The 16,342-nt window shown below is 54.3% G+C and overlaps 1 protein-coding gene across 1 annotated transcript in view; it reads right to left on the bottom strand.

Moving 5' to 3' along the window:
- The window catches only part of MN1 (MN1 proto-oncogene, transcriptional regulator), a gene marked incomplete at both ends in the record, with an annotated part of 43,045 nt that extends 27,765 nt beyond the window's left edge, over positions 1 to 15,280 (bottom strand). Inside the window, one exon of the mRNA XM_082853084.1 lies at positions 11,527 to 15,280. Coding sequence (XP_082709210.1) covers positions 11,527 to 15,280 — 3,754 coding nt within the window. The remainder of the gene's footprint in view (positions 1 to 11,526) is intronic.
- Positions 15,281 to 16,342: the final 1,062 nt, after the last annotated feature.

Raw genomic sequence — 16,342 nt, 5'->3', positions numbered from 1 at the left:
CATCAAACAAGCAAACAAGGAAAGGATGAAATTCAGGATACGAAAACAAACTATTTTTAAACACTAAAGCAAACACACCAAGATAGCAATACTGCTATTTTCCCATTAAACTAAGTTTCTCTCAATTTGAAAAGTGAGAATAATCTAAACAATACTTCCAAACAAACTGCAGGGAGCTTGGGTGTTGCGGCCTCCGACGGCTTTAACAATGGAAAAATCCCCTCCGTAGAGAAGCAAAAACACAGGCGGGGATGGGGCCGGTCGGTTTTGCCACGTCCTGCCACGTCCCACCAAACGGGTTCCCCCAACATGCCTGAATGCCCAGTGGTCTCCAACTTCAAAATGCAATACTTTTTCTTTTTTCCAAAAAGTTGTTTTTTGCTTTTTGTTTTTTTAAAAAAAGTCTTCGAGCTCTTTCTCTCTTGGATTTCCAAAATAACTACTTACTTAATACCAAATGTCGGGAAGCTAAATTAATTCATTAAGGAAATGCAAGGGCTGTGATGGACACGGAGCGTGGGGCCCCCTGTGATTTCGCTGCCATGAGCCAGAACGTCTTGGGCTGCTCTCTTCCGGCAAAGCTCAGTCCATAAATTCTCCCTTTCAAACCAGGAGCCCAGAAATGTCATAATTATAGCTGATACAGGTAACAGGTGTGCCCCTCTGTTCCTCCCACCTCTGCCACCGCCTTCCAGACAAGCTGCTGGAAGATTTAGTGGTCTAGTCAGGGGTGTCGTAATTACCGGAAACAATTCTGGTTTTAAGGGTTAGATAAAGACCCTCTCCAAATTTAAGGCCAGACCGATGTCCATTAGACTTTAACGGGCCCACATAAAAAAAGAAATTGTATCCTCATCTCTCCAAATGCCTGTTTTCCCAGCGCCTCAAGTTCATTTCAGGCTGGCCCAGCGCCGAAAATACTCCTGTCCAGCCCTCGCTCTGCAAAGGCAAGGACTCAGTAGAAACTGACGTTCAAGGAATTAAGCAACTGGGGAGGGGAGGGTGGCTCAGGAAACCCATTTGCTCTACAACTGTTAAGCCAAAATCTGTCGTTTAAAAAATAATAATAAAAGTGGAATTTTAACCCATCATCCAGAGATAGAGAGACAGGAAGGCTGGAGGGAGCCCAGGAAGAAAGGGAGGGGGTGTACCCAGCGATGCCTGGCTAAAGAGCCCGCCATCAAGAATGACACACTCTCCCCTTCTGAGACTCGGTGTTCGGAAAGGCCAAAGCTGCAGGCTGTTTTGCTCTGGTTTTCTTTTTCCCAGCTTTCGAGACTTACGCATACTTTTTCTTCCTTCTTTGGAAGTCAAACCACGCGTTTCCTTAAAAGTTACACACACACACACACACACACACACACACACACACGCACGCACGCACGCACGCACAAACACCCAGCACCACCGTTTGTCAAGGAGCAGCATGGAAGGTGCCCCAGAGAGGTTTAAGATTCTTTACTCTTCTCCACGTCTGTGCTCAGCTCCCAGTCAATTAAGAATTAATGCTTGAAAACTTTCCGGGGACCAAGACACCAGAAGGAAGCCGATGGATGTTCTTTGGCCGTGTCCAAGGCTCTGGGGGGCTGAGTTTGTTGGATTGGGCTTTTCCTCCCTCCTCCCAGACAAGTGATGCTTGGAGGGGCCTCGCCCTCCCTTCCTGTCCTGAGGAAGTGGTGGGAACCTCAACTGGGGGCCTTTATTCCGTGACGGCCAAGGGGGCCCATTAGTGCACACAGTCACACACACACACATACACACACACACTTCTAATCCCGGCAAAATGCTTCACACACACTGAGCACAAAATAAATGCTTATTAACTAAACTGACCCCAAATGGTGAAATGCACAAGTAAATTAATCACGCCTCTCCTGGAGGCCTAACAGGATTACAAATTCGGCAAAAATTGACCACACGGAGATCAATAAGCTTCTACTTAAAATTGAACAGGGCCAAAACTTTGCATGAGCTGCTTCTTGGGGAAAAAATTAATTTATTTTTTCGTTTCTTATTAAGACTTCTCAGGCCTGTGTGTGCTCATGTGTGTGTGTGTGCACTCATGTGTATACTCGAGTAGGGGTGCGCATGCCTGCGTGCACAAGCAGAAACCGGCAAAAGGCATCCAGAGCTTTATGCCCAGACAATTTAGAAATAGTCACGGCATAAGGATCGTGAAATTGCTCCTGTTTAAAAAAGCCAAATTTTGGTCCACAGCCTCCCTTCCCTCAAATACTAAACAACCACCAAAAGTTACATCGCAGGAGATGAAAATGGTCAATTTGCTTTGAGCCAATTAGGCCTGCTGATGGCTGGACCGTGGGTCCCCTGAAGGGGAGGAAAGTGAACCTCTAATTCATCCAGCTCCTTTCCACACTCGGCTTATCTCGAGTCAGGGAAATCTTCCTCTTGCTGAATTTGTCATCTACTTGCCTTCCCTTTTTGCCTACTATTCAGAAAATGGAAAAAAATGTATGTATTGTGTGGGAGGGCACTGCTTGCGTTTTAAGACAGTGGGACCTGCCTGCAAGGTCTGTAATAGGCAAGATTATCCCTAAAGAGGCTCAGAGCTGGGAGAGAAGCATCAGTGGTCACTTTACGGGGTCATCAGGGAAAAGGTCACTCCTTTTTCCCACCCCCATCGTCCCTCTTTTATGGAAAGATCTGGGTGCATCTGTGAAACTCTATGCTTCTGCAGCAGGCCTCGTGGGACCAGCTTCTCTGCAGGAAAAGTTAGCCACAGCCACATCACGAGGCTCGATCCACCCAGGGCCCAACTGGGTCTTCATCCCCGCGCCCCACGCCCCGGCACCGCATGGCTAGCTTGGCCACTAACTACACAGAAAGGTCTCTCTGCTAAGAGACCCATGACGTGGTCATCCGCCCCAGGCTGGGTTCCCCACATCTATTTCCCCCATACATCTGCGGTCACGTGGAAGCCCCAGGCCCAGCAGGGAGAGCTGAGCCAAGAACTTTCTGTCCTTTATGATGGCCAACACCAGCCCCCAAGCAATTCCCTCACTCCCAGCCTCGCCCAGGAGGTGTTACTATAAATGACTTCCACACTTACAAATTATTTTCCACTCCTAAACCCTGTGTCGGTAAATATTTCGACTCATAGGGACACACTTCTCCCCTCTCCATCCATCCCTTGATCACCTGCCCCCGCCCCCGGAGAAAATAAACTGCACCCCCATCTCCATCCAGTCTTCCTAACTGGGGCTGTTTCTCTCTCTGCCTTCCGGCTCAGAGGAAAGGACAGAGTGTCCACATCAGGACTCAGGCCCTTGAATTTCAAGGACTTTTCCAACAGCCCATGCGGTCAGGGTAGAACCCGCTTACTTCCCAGTGAACACTCAACCAAGCCTGGCTTTCTCTGGAAGGCTGAGCTCTGGGGATTTCAAAGCAGGCTATGTTTTCTGCCGACTTCCCCAGCCCTTCTCTGATCATAAGATGGTCCCTCAGAAGTATTTTATTCCTGGTGGTTGTTGCCAATCACTCGACAATATTTGTGTTCCCAGATCCAAGGGCATCTGAAAAACACTGCTTCATGGTAACTTTGAAGGGTCATATCTTTTCCGCATCTCACCCTGCCCTGGATGATTGGACGAACAGGGGGCAGGGTGTGTGTGTGTGTGTGTGTGTGTGTGTGTGTGTACAAGTGCGTGTGTGTGTGTGTGTCTCCTCTCATTGCAGGAGCTCCCAAATATGACCAGGGGCACCACCAATGGGTCTCTCAAACTGGGGACAGACAGAGTCCTCCAGTCATACCAGGCAAAGCCAGCTGGGTCAGAAAGGCCCAAGCCCACCCCATTCCAGTGAAAGTGTTGACCCAAGCTCTGAGAGCAAATGAAACCTTCGTGCCCAAACACTCTTTAAATTATCATCAGCAGTTAGAAGGGAAAACTTATTTTAAGTCCTCAGATTGCATCTCCGGGCCACTTAGTTCTCACAAGATGGTCTGCTGGAAGAGAGAGCAGGGTGGGGTAAGGCCCAGAAGGGTCTCAGCACCCAGGTTAGTCCGCATCTCCTCTGAAGGCATGACAATGTCGTCTATTTCTGAGTCTCCCTGGAGCGGGGTTTTGACACGTGCAGGATAAAAACAAGAGCCGGTTCCCTCCAACTTTCCAAACACCATCCGCGTCAGTGGGCCCCAAAGATGCCTTCACAGAAGGGTCTCCTTGTTTTCCTAAATCATTTTCCAACACACCTGATTCACTTAAACTGCACACTAGCAGAGGTAAGTCATACTGAGACCCAGAAAATCAGAGATCTCTCCTAAGAATCGGAATCCCAGGGCCAATTGTTCCATGAAGAATCCAAGATCTTCCACAGAGACGTCAAAGACAGGAAGAAGACAGAGCCTTTGGGTCACACAATCCATCCTACCGGCTACAGAGGAAGTGGGGCGAGCTGAGTTCGCTGGACCCCTGAGCTTTAATGATCAGAACGTAAAAACCTGCTTTCCCCCTACCATGTGAGTTTGTGTTGGGATGTTTATTGGAGGTTCCCCCTCTTGGGGGAAAAGTCTATCCCACATAAGATGCTCCATCTGGGACATTCAGAGAGCCAGTTTGTTATCATGAATGCGCTAAGCCCTCCAAACTGTTAAATTCAATTGCCGCTATGTTTAAAGGGCATCTGGGTCCTTATGATGATGCATGAATTGTGAAAGGATCAGCACACGACCACTATAAAGTTCTCCCTCTGATCCTGCTTGGCGAGGATGCGGAGGTGATGAAAACCTACCAGCTTTCTCAGCCAAGAAGGAAAATGAGAATTTGGGATGCTGGGGCTACGATGGACCCCCCCCCCCCAGCAGCAGGTATCAGAGATGCCAGTTCGAAGTGGCCTTGCGGGGCCAAAACTTGAAGCTATCAGGGCCCACAAAGAGCCCCTTGGATTTCATGATGCTGGGAAGCCTCTCCGCCACTCCGCACCCCATGTCCTTTCTGGGCAAACATCATGTTGGGAGCAGACCCTCCACTTGCTTCCCAAACCTCAGAGGCCACTGATTAAAATGCAAGCCAGCAAACAAAGCAGGCCTCGGAGTCCCGCAATAATTACCCCCCGTGAGAATGATGGCTCTCAAACGCCCCTCCTCGTTCAAGTATATCAAACTTAACTCTGCTTTTCCATCCCGGTCACAAAATAAGTTGGGGGTTCTGGGCCCCTGAAGTGCACATCCGTGGGGTAGCTTCTTACCCACACCCTGAAGTCACTGATGGCCCCGTGAGGCTGCGTGCGGATGTGTGTTGCCCTGTCACTGGAAGATGGCAGAAAATGATCAGGGCCGCCTCGGCACTGGGCGACCCGTCCAGCAAAACGTGATGTGCGAGGGTCCCAGAACCATCTCTTCCTTCCGGTCCCATTCATGAGTTGAGGAGACCATTGGCTGAGCTGTTGTGCACCAGGACACAGAGGGTCCCTGAAGGCAAAGCTGTGACTAATTCAAAAGCCCACCGTCCTCTCCGCCAAGTCGTTGGTACCAAAAGATTACAATAAAGGAGAGGAATTTCCATAAATGAGAAGCAGCGCCCGCTTCCCACAACTGGGAGGGGGTGTGGGGGAGGGGTGGGTGGGCACCGATTCAAAGATTCCTCTCGCGGCTGGAGTGGTGTTAGCTGAACTCAGACAGAGAGACACCTCCACGCGCAAAACTCAGCAAGGGGCGACGTACGTCTGCTACCGAAATACTCCAGATCAAAGTCACCCCCAGCCCAGGAGGCCCGGGAGGCCGAGATTTCATAATTAGGATCTTCAAAATCCTCCTCTATTTTTAGGACTTGCGCTCATTCAGTCCTTTACAGAATCAGAACCTGTCAGCTAAGGCCAAAGAGACTGAAGGTTTAGTTTCTCTCCCTGCCACCGCGCGCCCCCCAACTCTGCTTTTGGAAAGCAGATTAACGGTAAACTAAAGGAGTGGCTGGATGATTTGATGGAAATACACTTGGCCATACATATGTATATGTGCGTACGCTGGGGTGGGGTGAGGGGTTTGGGGGTGGGGGGCTCCTTCCCACGCTGAATTGCATGGGCCCTGCTCTCCTCCTGTGGGCTGCAGATAGACCCAGACCGGACGTGGCACCTCAGCCACACCCTTTCAAGCCAGCCCCCAGACCACTTTGCTGGGCCCCAGGGTGTACCAGAAGGCAAGGAAACTTGAAAATTGTTCCCCAAATGTCTCTCTTCTCAATCATGCACTCATGTATGTATCAACATGTCCGCCACTAGCAATCAAAACCCACACTCAAATCTGTCCACCCAAGACACGCCTAAAAATAGACATCATCCTAAAACAAACACATCACTGGGCAAGTCAAAATCTGACTTGAGTCAAAACGATGAAGCTGGGTTATTCCTTCCCTTCCAGACTGAAGACTTGGGTGGAACAAGCAGAAGGGCATCGAGGGAAGAATACAAGGTGCACCCACTAGTTACAGGGGACCCCCCCCAATAGATTCAGGTCCCCTCTGGCACAAGAGGTTTGGTGTTTTTATATTGCAGTGTGCTTGGGAGGCCTACTTGCCCTTACACACTCCCCGGACATTTGATCCTATTGCATAAAGCTATCGACTTTTAATCTCTAAAATTAACCAAACCGAGGCAAATACAGTATTCCTAACTAGAAATATTTATCTCCTAAATGCTTTCGGCAAAGCATATCACTCCCTGGGCAAAGAACACGACCCAAGGTTATTGTCACTCAAGTGGACAGAAAGGTGATTTTGCTAAAGCTTCCAGCATGGAGTGAGTTCAGGAGATCCTGTGAAATCCCAAGGATACACTCAAGTTTGCCCTTCCAGAGTGGGAAGAATTTCCCTCCTCTAATTTCACCTGGTCCTCCTGGACTGTTTATTAAAGATGTATATTTTATATCAGCAGAGAGTAGCAAGGAACTTCCTGGCAAGGGCAGCCATATTTTCAGGACCTATTAAGATTTTCTTTGGAAATTTAAATACCTCTGTCAGGCAAACAAAATCATATAAGGAATCACAGAATTTCATTTCTAGAAAGAGAAATTAGATTAACCAACCCTCACTCCTTTCCTAGAAATCTCAATAAAATAGAAGTACATTGCAACAGTCTCTTACTTCCGGTCTGAAGGGGCCTCACAAGAAATCTAATTGAATTTAGATTTAAATTAAGAAAGCTAAAGAAAGCAATCCTGAGAAAAGCCTTCAATCTATAAATATTGTATAGATATATATATAGGAGAATATATAAGTATATATTACATATTAGAAGGCAGAGACTATTTAAAATCAAAACAGCCAGAAAAATCCAGTGGCAGGAACCATAAGTTCAACACCAATAAGCTTCAGGCCCTTAGAAATCCTTGTCCTTTATTAATATTTAGTAGAAATGTATAATTGCAGATGTGTGCTAGGTGGGGATTTTATGTCAGGATGCGGGCAAAGAAGACTGGTTTATTACAACCATGAAATATTGAACAAGCACCAAAGAAGAGTAGTAGTATGTCCCAGACTAGCCAGGGAGCAGGCAGACCCAGACCGTCAGCTGCACAAAGGGGGCTATCTGTTTACATTACCCCTGATTAACACCTGCGAAGTTTTGGGTTACATCTTCCGGATGCTGCAAAAGTCACATGAAGGCATGCAACCCGTGCTGGGTGATTTTTGGGGGAAACAGGAGTGCGAGGCTCCATGACTTCCCAAAACCACTTGGAGGGAGCCTTAAAAATTCTCTCCACGGTGTAAGGAGTGAGGGAAATGACTCAGAACAAGAGCACTAGGAGCCCTCCGGCTCTTACCCCAAGCCTGCCCCATGTCTAAGGAAATTCAATGTTCAAATCCTGCCTGACTAGTATTTCTTAGCACTGCTTACTGTGTTCCGACTGGAACACTGAGAGAAGCATGAAATTCCAAAAATTTCTCCCGCATCACTGTAAAAATATCATACCTCCAAAAAGGGCAGAATTGCATGCAGAAGTGTATACAGAGACCTCTCCCGTTTCACGGTGTGTGAAAGAGCGTTTCTAGACATCTCCGGATTTCAAGATAGAGAACAACCAACGGACTAGAAGTTTGGCAATGGTAAACTTATTACGGGAATACAGTTAATTCAAGTTTTGAAAATTGTAAGGGGCTGGGGGGGGCGGGGGACATACTTTTTTAAGCTTAATATCCTTTATCTACAAACTATCATTATTTCTCCTTCCCTGTTTTGAAATTCCTCCATAGCCACACAGCTATTACAAAGATAGGTGGATGATTTTGCAAACTAATTTCAAATTTATGTGATCCTCACTGATTTAATAGATGTCTGAATAGGCCCAAACTCAGGCTGCTTTTTTTTGTTGTTGTTGTTTTCCCTTTGCACAACCTCACCCTTCCCCCACCCCAACTTTGTGCAAACAGAATCTCATGATGAGACGTAGAGTTTTATGATATAAGAGTTGTTTGGCGGGTTAGGAAGTCAGAGGAAGCATAATTTGGAGAGGATTACTTTCCTGGTTAAAAAAAAAAATCATCATCACATGTGATCCTGGCCTAGACTTTGTGAGAAGTGTTACTTGCCAGTAGAGTTCCCTCCCCTCCAAAGGACATCTAAACCCCATAAGACAATCTGGGCACGTCCCAGTGGCTACACAGCTTGTGCAGTTCTAAAGACTTATTCGTTCTCTCCAACCTGAGCACGATCATTTTGTTAAAGACCGACTAGTATTTTGTCATCGGAGCGAAGAATTTCAGAAACAGTGTTAATATTTAATCACATTAGTACTGGCGTGTTTTATGGCGTGGCAAAATAAAATATCATTACAAAATTGGGCTTTGCCTGAAAGGCGGGGGGCAGGCGGTCAAAGAAAGTGCTCGCTGGGGCTGGAACCTGGAAAAGGTATATTCAAAGCTGCTTCATGGCTGATGGGACCCTGGGCATGTGTTTACGGAAAAGCAGGACGCTTTCCTTTCAATTCTTTTTTTTTTCAACTCTATTTCAAAGTGGTGCACTTCACTCTGATTTTCAGCCAGGGCACTCGGGGGCCCGTTGAAGGCTCTGTGTACCTATTTATACAACATATGCAGATGGAGCTGCAGGGTGTTATCATAATGAAAAGTTTAATCATCCTTATTTACTACCAGTAAGGGAGCAGGAATCATATGCAGATACCTTATAAAGCCGTAACTAGCAGCCCCAAGGCTGTAGAAGCTGCGAGTGACCTCAATTCGGGGCTTTATCTAGGAAACTGTCCTTCCCACATCACAGAGTGGAAAACAAAGGAGGTCAAGTGGGTGTCCCTGCCGAGGCTTCTAAGGCGGCCAGCCCTGAAGCGGGTCCCTGGAGGAAGTTTCCGTCTCCCGCATGCAGGGGAGGGCTGAGTTTAGTATACAGGGGAAATCAACCCCAAAGTGACTAGCATCTGTTTCCAAAAAAATATTTTCCTTCGTCTGACTGTAATAATGAAACAAACAAAACAAAACATTTCTTTAACGACATTTCTTCATTCACAGTCTGCATTTTTTTTCTGCAAAGGACATTAGTCAGACTGGGAAGGGAACAGTGCAACACCTTAAAAAAAATCTCGTTAAAACCACCCAATTCCTCTGCACCTAAGGCCCTTCAAACGACTTGCAAGCAAAGCGTTACTGGTTTTTCTTTATTAATTCTCTAAATCGTGGGGTTTCTTTTTTCTTTTTAACTCTTCTCACCCCATTTTGGCCAATGTGGTCTTAATTACTGTGGGGGCGGGGGGGGGGGGGGAGTGTGAGAAGGGGGAGGGGGAGGGGCAGCCAGACCAAGCCAGGTAGAAGTGACAGGGGCTGGGATTTGTGCTAACCAGTTATTGATCGGCAGGCCCGAGATGTTGTGTACAAGAAAATAAAAGAGAAGCGGGGCAGAGCAAACAGGATGCTGGGTCCAACTCCATTTTAAAAAGGAGGGAGGGGGGAAAAAGGGAGAGGCAGCGGAGGGTCCCAAACTAACCAATTTATGGCCTTGCCTGGGAGAAGCCTGGAGAATGCTGATGCTGGCCGCAGCGTCTGCTGTGCATGCTAAACACCCAGCTTCAAATGAGAGAGCGGCGTCCCGGGCTGGGCAGTAGGCGAACAAAGAGAAAAGCAGCAAGGCCGCATTCATGAATTAGAAAACCCAAGCGGGAAAGCTACCCGGGACAGGCGGGCGTGAAAGCCCGGAGTTCTGAGCCACCCAACTCCTGCCGCACTTCCCCTCCCCCTCCTCCCGCCCCCATCCCCTTCTCCTAAAACCTACCATCACCTTAAACCCTGGGTCAAGAGATGGCAAGATGCAGGATGTGGACTAGGAAAACTAAGGCAGAGGAAAAGAACCTTAAGAGAAGGCGAGGATGGGGGATGTATTTTTTTAAGACACGGTTAAATCGCCAGCTACTGACTCCATGGTAACATTCAGCCTGGTGAAACCAAGGAAATCCAGTGAGTAGGTAGGCATTGTGGGGGTGGGGGTGGGGGGTGAGGTAGGAAATGATGTTATGTGAAAAGTCCCCATTAAAAAATAAAATGGATAGCTACCGCAGCCCAGTCGTGTTTGGGTTAAAAAAACCCACTATTATTATTTTATCGGCAATGGTGGTCCATTTACTGACCCCCACCCCACCCACCTTAAAGGCCTCCAGGCCTGGTGGGGAAAGAGTGCTTAGAATGCAAAGGAGAACCGGGACCGGACATCTGTCACCAAAGCCAGGCGAGATATTGACAAACGCGGGTCCTTTGTGTCTTAAGAATATATATCCATATCCCCATACACAAACGAAGCCCTGGCCGATTGGTCTGGTCTCTGCCAAAGTGGACCCCACTCCAGCCCAGGCCCCCCCATCAAATGTCAGGGAGGTGCACTCTGAAGACTGCCTGCCTCCTACCATCCCGACAGGTCTCCAGTTTTTCAATGAAACTCTAATAGTTAAGAAGAGACAAAACAGTTATTCATTAGGAACAAAGGTCAAATTAGGCGTTGCCTCTGAATGATGCTGCAGACACCAGAACTGGTCACTTTTTTTTCCCAAAGACGCTGGCACACAGAAGGGAACTCAGGCTGAAGGTTGGCTGACTAGGAAAAGGTGGGGAGGCATTAACACAGCTTCCCAGGTGTCCTGCCAGGAGGTGGGGGGGGCGGGTGGCAAACAACTCCTGAAAAGTGGAACGAGCCTGAATGTTGAAGGTGAGAAGGGGGTCTGAGTGTGAAAGGGAAGGGGCCTAGTGCTCTGGGCACCCAGTAACTCAGCTAAAACTTGAGGGGCTGGGGCTCTACAATAATCCCCAAAGGGCTTCCGCCTAAGTTGTTACCACCCTCTGGAACCAGAATCTACCTGGCAGCACCTGGGGGGAGGGAAGGGGTCTGCCCACAGAGCCCTAGGTGTAACCAAAGGAAGGGTACCCAGCTCTGAACTGGGCATTAGGAAGGCCCTGCACCCTCCTGACCCCAAGGGACACCACCCTTTCATGGAGCCTTCAAGGCAGAAGCTAAGGCCTGCAATGGGGGTGGGGCGGGTATCCACCAGCTGAGAAAGGAGCAGGGAATGAGTGCATATACCTTCTTTGCTGTTGGGGTTCTGGGGTTTGGCCTTCTCCCAGGGTGCCAGCGTCTTGTCCTCATCTGCGCCGTCCACCAAAGCCTTGTCGGCCGGCAGGTACCAGGTGGCGCTGTGCTCTGCCATCAACGAGTCCAGATCGATGGTGCTCATGGCGCTTTTGACGGCCTCGGAGCAGCAGCTGCCCAGCTCGCTGTCACCATTCTGCGCACCAGAAGCCCCCACAGCACACTCACCCTTCTTGCCACCTTTGAGCCCCAGGGGCTGGTCCTCAGAGATGCTGAACTGCTGCCTCTGCAGCTGGATCTGTGCCTGGAGGATCTCCAGGGGGTGGATCTCGTCAGGCGGCGGTGCGCCGCTGCTGCTCGTTGGGGTCCGGACCTGCTCCAGGCCCGGTGTGCCGGGATGGCCCGTGCCCCCGCCGCCGTAGCTGTCGGGGGTGGAGGTAGAGGTAGACAAGATGCCCAGGCCAAGCGGGGCTGGGGGCGCCTTCGGTCCATGTTCCCCGGCGCCCAACCCGCGGGGAGGGAGTTTGGGCGAGCCTGTCACCAGAGGGCTCCTACTCGCTTTGGCCAGGGCTGGGGGGTTGTCGGAGCTGGATGACACCTCGTCCTCGTTGGCGTAGCTCGTGCTCACCTCGTCGGAGGCGAACTCGCCCGCGTGCGGGGAACTACCGTCCGACTTTGCCCCACCGTCCAGGGACGCCATGAGGTCCGGCTGGTCCCCCAGGAGCAACTCGGCCCCCTTCCCCCACGAAGGCGACGTGAGCGCCTTCTCATGAGGCGTAGGCGCCCCGCGCGCCTCGCCTGTGGAGCTTCCCCCGACGGCTGCGCCTGGCGCCTGCTGTTGCCCTGGGCTCACTCCAGGCGCGCCCCCGCTGTCCGGCGCTGCCGAGTACTTGTCGAAGAAGGTCCCGGGGCTCACGTGACCACTGTCCCTTTTTCTGCGACCCCGTCCCCGGCCGCCGCCCCCGGGAACCGGCTTGCCGTCGTTCCCCGACGTTGATTCCAGGGTGTAGTTGGGGGAGAGGCTGGTGCCATCTCCCTGGGCTGGCGGATTGGGCGGCCCAGAGGCTTTGGAGCCGCTGCTACTGGTCCCCGACTGGCCTCCGGGCCCTGCGGCCCCAGGAGCAGTCCCTCCTGGGAAGTAATCCGAGCCCGGGTTGCTGGCCATGGCCGCGCCGTCGGTCTCGTTCTGGCTCAGTTTCCTCTTGCCCTCGGGCGGGTTCTTCTTGTTGAAGGTAACGTTGAGGTTGGGGGCTCCAAGGCTGGCGATCATGTTCTGGCAGGCTGTGGAGAGTGCAGCCAGGCAACTCTGGCCGAACAGGTTGTCCTTGGAGCTGGGCTTGTTGAAGGAGCCCAGCGAGAGCGCGCCCAGCTTACTGGCCGAGGTGCGCTGGCTGGGCTGGAAATCAGGCTGCTGCGGGTATGCGCCCCCGCCGCCGCCGCCGCCCGTGCTGCCGCCGCCCCCGCCCGCGCTCGGGGGCGAGTTCACGCCTGGGCCGCTGTGCGGCGTGGCCTGCCGGTTCGCTGCGCCGAACGGGAAGCCAGGCTGGCCCCCGAGCGCTGGCGCTGTGAAATCGGGCGGCTGGGGCCGGCGCTCGGAGGGAGCGCTGGGCAGCCCCACCCCAGCCCCGGGCGACTGCAGCTGCCCCAGGCTGGCCAGACTGCCCCCGAACTGCAGGCCAGGGGAGGGCAGCGCGGGCACGTGGCCCTCTCCGGGCATCCTCAGCGGCTCCTGCAGAGAGCCCCGGAACAGTACCCCCGAGCCACCGGGCGGAGGGGGCGGCGCCAGTCCGGGGTCGTGCGGGCCGCAGTCAGCGGGCAGGCCTGAACCTCCCATCCTGCGGGGCAGCAAGTCACCCGGCGGCGGGTGCGGACCGGGGAACCATGCACTCTCCTGCGCCAAGTGCTGAGCCTGCTGCTCGAACGTGCCCAGGCGCCCGGCGCCCGCGCCGCCGCTTTCGCGCTCAAAGTTCGGCTGGGCCAAGCCGCCCACTGGGCCGCTGTGCACCAGGCCGCCCTGGCCCACGTCCCCGGGGTGGCCTAGCTGGGCCAGGTTGGGCTGGCGCAGCCGCTGCTGCTGATTCCGCGACGCCATCTGCTTGATCATGAGGGCCGCGTTTTGGCGTTGCTGCTGCTGTTGCTGCTGCTGCTGCTGCTGCTGCTGCTGTTGCTGCTGCTGCTGCTGCTGCTGCAGGGACTGGTGGTCCGGGGCCGGATGCTGCAGGGGTGGCCCCGAGGGGAAGCTGTCGGGCACAGGCGGCGTGAACTCGCCGGGTAGGCCAGAATAGGCTGAGGGCGAGAGGTGGTTGTCCAGAGCGCCGTTGTGCATGCTGCCGTTCCACGAAGCGCAGCGATCCACTCCCGCGCTGCCCGGGAAGTCAAAGCGCGGCCTCTTGGCCACATTCATGTAGGGGGGTGCGTCGAAATGCTGCAGCCGCTGGTTGGGCGTCTGCTGCGGAGGAGGGTGCTGCATGTTGAATACAGGCTCAGAATAAGGGTGCATGCTCCGGTTCTCCAGCCGGTGGATGGGGTACTCGAACTGCGCGTGTTGGCTGGGCAGCATGGGGCCCCCGTCCTGCAGGCTGCCGCTGGGCGTGCCCGCCTCGCCCTGCTGGGGACGCGGGAGCGCAGGCGGACACGAATTTTGCCGGACCAGAAGCCCAGGCGGCGGCGGCGGCGGCGGCGGCGGCGGCTGTTGCTGCTGCGGAGGCGGCGGCGGCGGCTGCTGCGGGGGCTGCTGCGGAGGCGGCGGCGGGGCCTGCTGGGGAGGCTGCATTAACGGGTGCCTGGAGCCTACTGCAGGCTCCAGACCCACGGGCATCTTGCGGGTCCCGCCGAACCTCTCGAAGAACACTCCGTGCTGCTGCTGCTGCTGCTGCTGGGCGTGCATTTTGGACAAGCCCACCATGCCTGCAGCTCTAGGCATGGCCGAGGCACCCGGGAAAGAGCCCCCGGGAACCTGACGACCCGCTGCATAATGAGGCAGCTGCCCCTCAGAATCAGAGGGGGAAAACATGTCGAAATGTCCCGAGGGCGGCTCGCCCGGGTAATTGTATTCCAGCGAGTCGACGGCTCCTTGGTTCGCCACCCTCCGGGGCTCCAGACTGTGGGAATCGGAGCCACTGGAGGCGGATAGGCCATGGAAGGAGGCGGCTCGGTTAGGGCTCTGGTCCAGCGGCAAGCATGGGGCAGGCACGGCGTGGCCTGAGGCGCCCGAACTGTGGAAGTCCGGGAGGTTCCCAGGTCGCTGCGGGCCGAAGCTCTCCGGCCCCTGGCTCTCCGCCAGGTGATCATAACCCTCGGCGAAGGGCGGCTGGCTGCCCAGGCCGCCGGCCGCGCCGCCGTAGCCGAGCAGACGACCCCCGTGCAGGCACGAGGCCCCAGGATCCGACCCGCCGAAGTTGCCCCCGAAGTGGGGGTGATGCTGGTGGGGGTGGTGGCCTCCCGGGTGGCCGTGGTGCGGCTGTTGGCCTCCAAAGAATCCGTGCACCGGCTGCGCCTGCAGCCCCCCCGCGTGCAACTCCGAGTGGCCGCGCGCGTGAAAGCCATAAGGCTCCATGTTCATGCCCAAGATCGGGGATTCGCCCAGCCCGCTCATGGCAGGGTCCACGGGGCCAGGGGGTCCCCCCGCGTGGAAAGTCGGGGCCTTAAAGTGGGCGTTCATGCTTAGTCCGGCCTCGTTAAAGTTCCTCTCGCCCTGGCCAGCGTTCCTGCTGTTGATCTGGGGCTCGAATTGGTCCAGCCCAAACATACTTGGCGGGGGGCGGGGAGATCAATAGGGCATGACAGCCTGATCTCCGCGGCGCGCCTCCGGCCAGCTACTCGTTCCGGCCCTGGGTTGGGCGCTCCGGGACGCTCAGCAGCGCAGGGACGCAGCGCGCACCGCCACCTCGCCCGGCTTGTGAAGGCTGGGGGTTATCAGCTCCTCTCCCGAAGCTCTCGCTCTGCCCGACGCGGGCCTCTCACATCTTGCGGCGCCGCGGGGCCTCCAGGAGCCGTGTTGGGGGGCCCATGCCCTGGGACGTTAGCACGGCCGCGGGTGGGTTTGCGGGGAGGGGACGGAGCTGCGGGTGACTGAAGACAAAAAGTTAAGTGGGGGGAAGGAGGCGGGAAGGAGGGAGGGAAAGCAGAGCAATCACCTTCTTAAGTCCGATCGGTTTGGGTGGGGAGCCCCTGGACGCTGCCTGAAGCCTCCCGGAGTCCGTGGCGGAGTTGCTAAGGGGCCAAGCAGAGAGACCCTTCAAAGCCGTGGCTGGCGCCGGGGCAAAGACCGAGCGGTCCCTCCCCCCTCCCCCCGGAGTCCCCGCGCTCCGCAGCCCGAGCCTCAGCCAAGCAGGATCCGCTCGCACAGTCCCCGTCGGCCCGAGCAAGCGGCTACTGCTTCTTCAGGGAGTCGGAGGACTGGAGGCTCCGCTCTGCATCACCGGTGCCGGTCCCAGAGCCGAGAGCTCAGCGGGGCTGAGGAGGAGGCGGGTGCCCGGGGTTGAAACCGAGGGTTGGTGGAAGGCGCGGCTCCCCTGTTCCGCGGCGGGTGCGCTGCACCCCGGCGCGCCGCTTCGCGGCCACGTCCGCCGCCTGACGCTTCTGTCCTCCGCTGTTAGGTCTCTGAGTTCGCAGGGATCTCCGCGCCCCGTTCCAGGCGCGGGCGGGCAGCAAAACGAGGGGTTGGGTCGCTCCAAGGCTAGGGTTCCCTGCCTCCCCGCCGAGGTGCTTCGCAAGTCGCCCTCGGACCCAGGGAGGGGGGTGTACGCTGGTTGGGGGCCACGCTGGGCTAGCAGGCTAAGGTTTTCCGGCTGCGCTCTCGGAGCCCGGA

Source organism: Leucopleurus acutus, assembly GCF_964270905.1.
Source record: "Leucopleurus acutus genome assembly, chromosome: 13".
NCBI lineage: Eukaryota > Metazoa > Chordata > Mammalia > Artiodactyla > Delphinidae > Leucopleurus > Leucopleurus acutus.
This window is presented reverse-complemented; position numbering and strand designations above follow the sequence as displayed.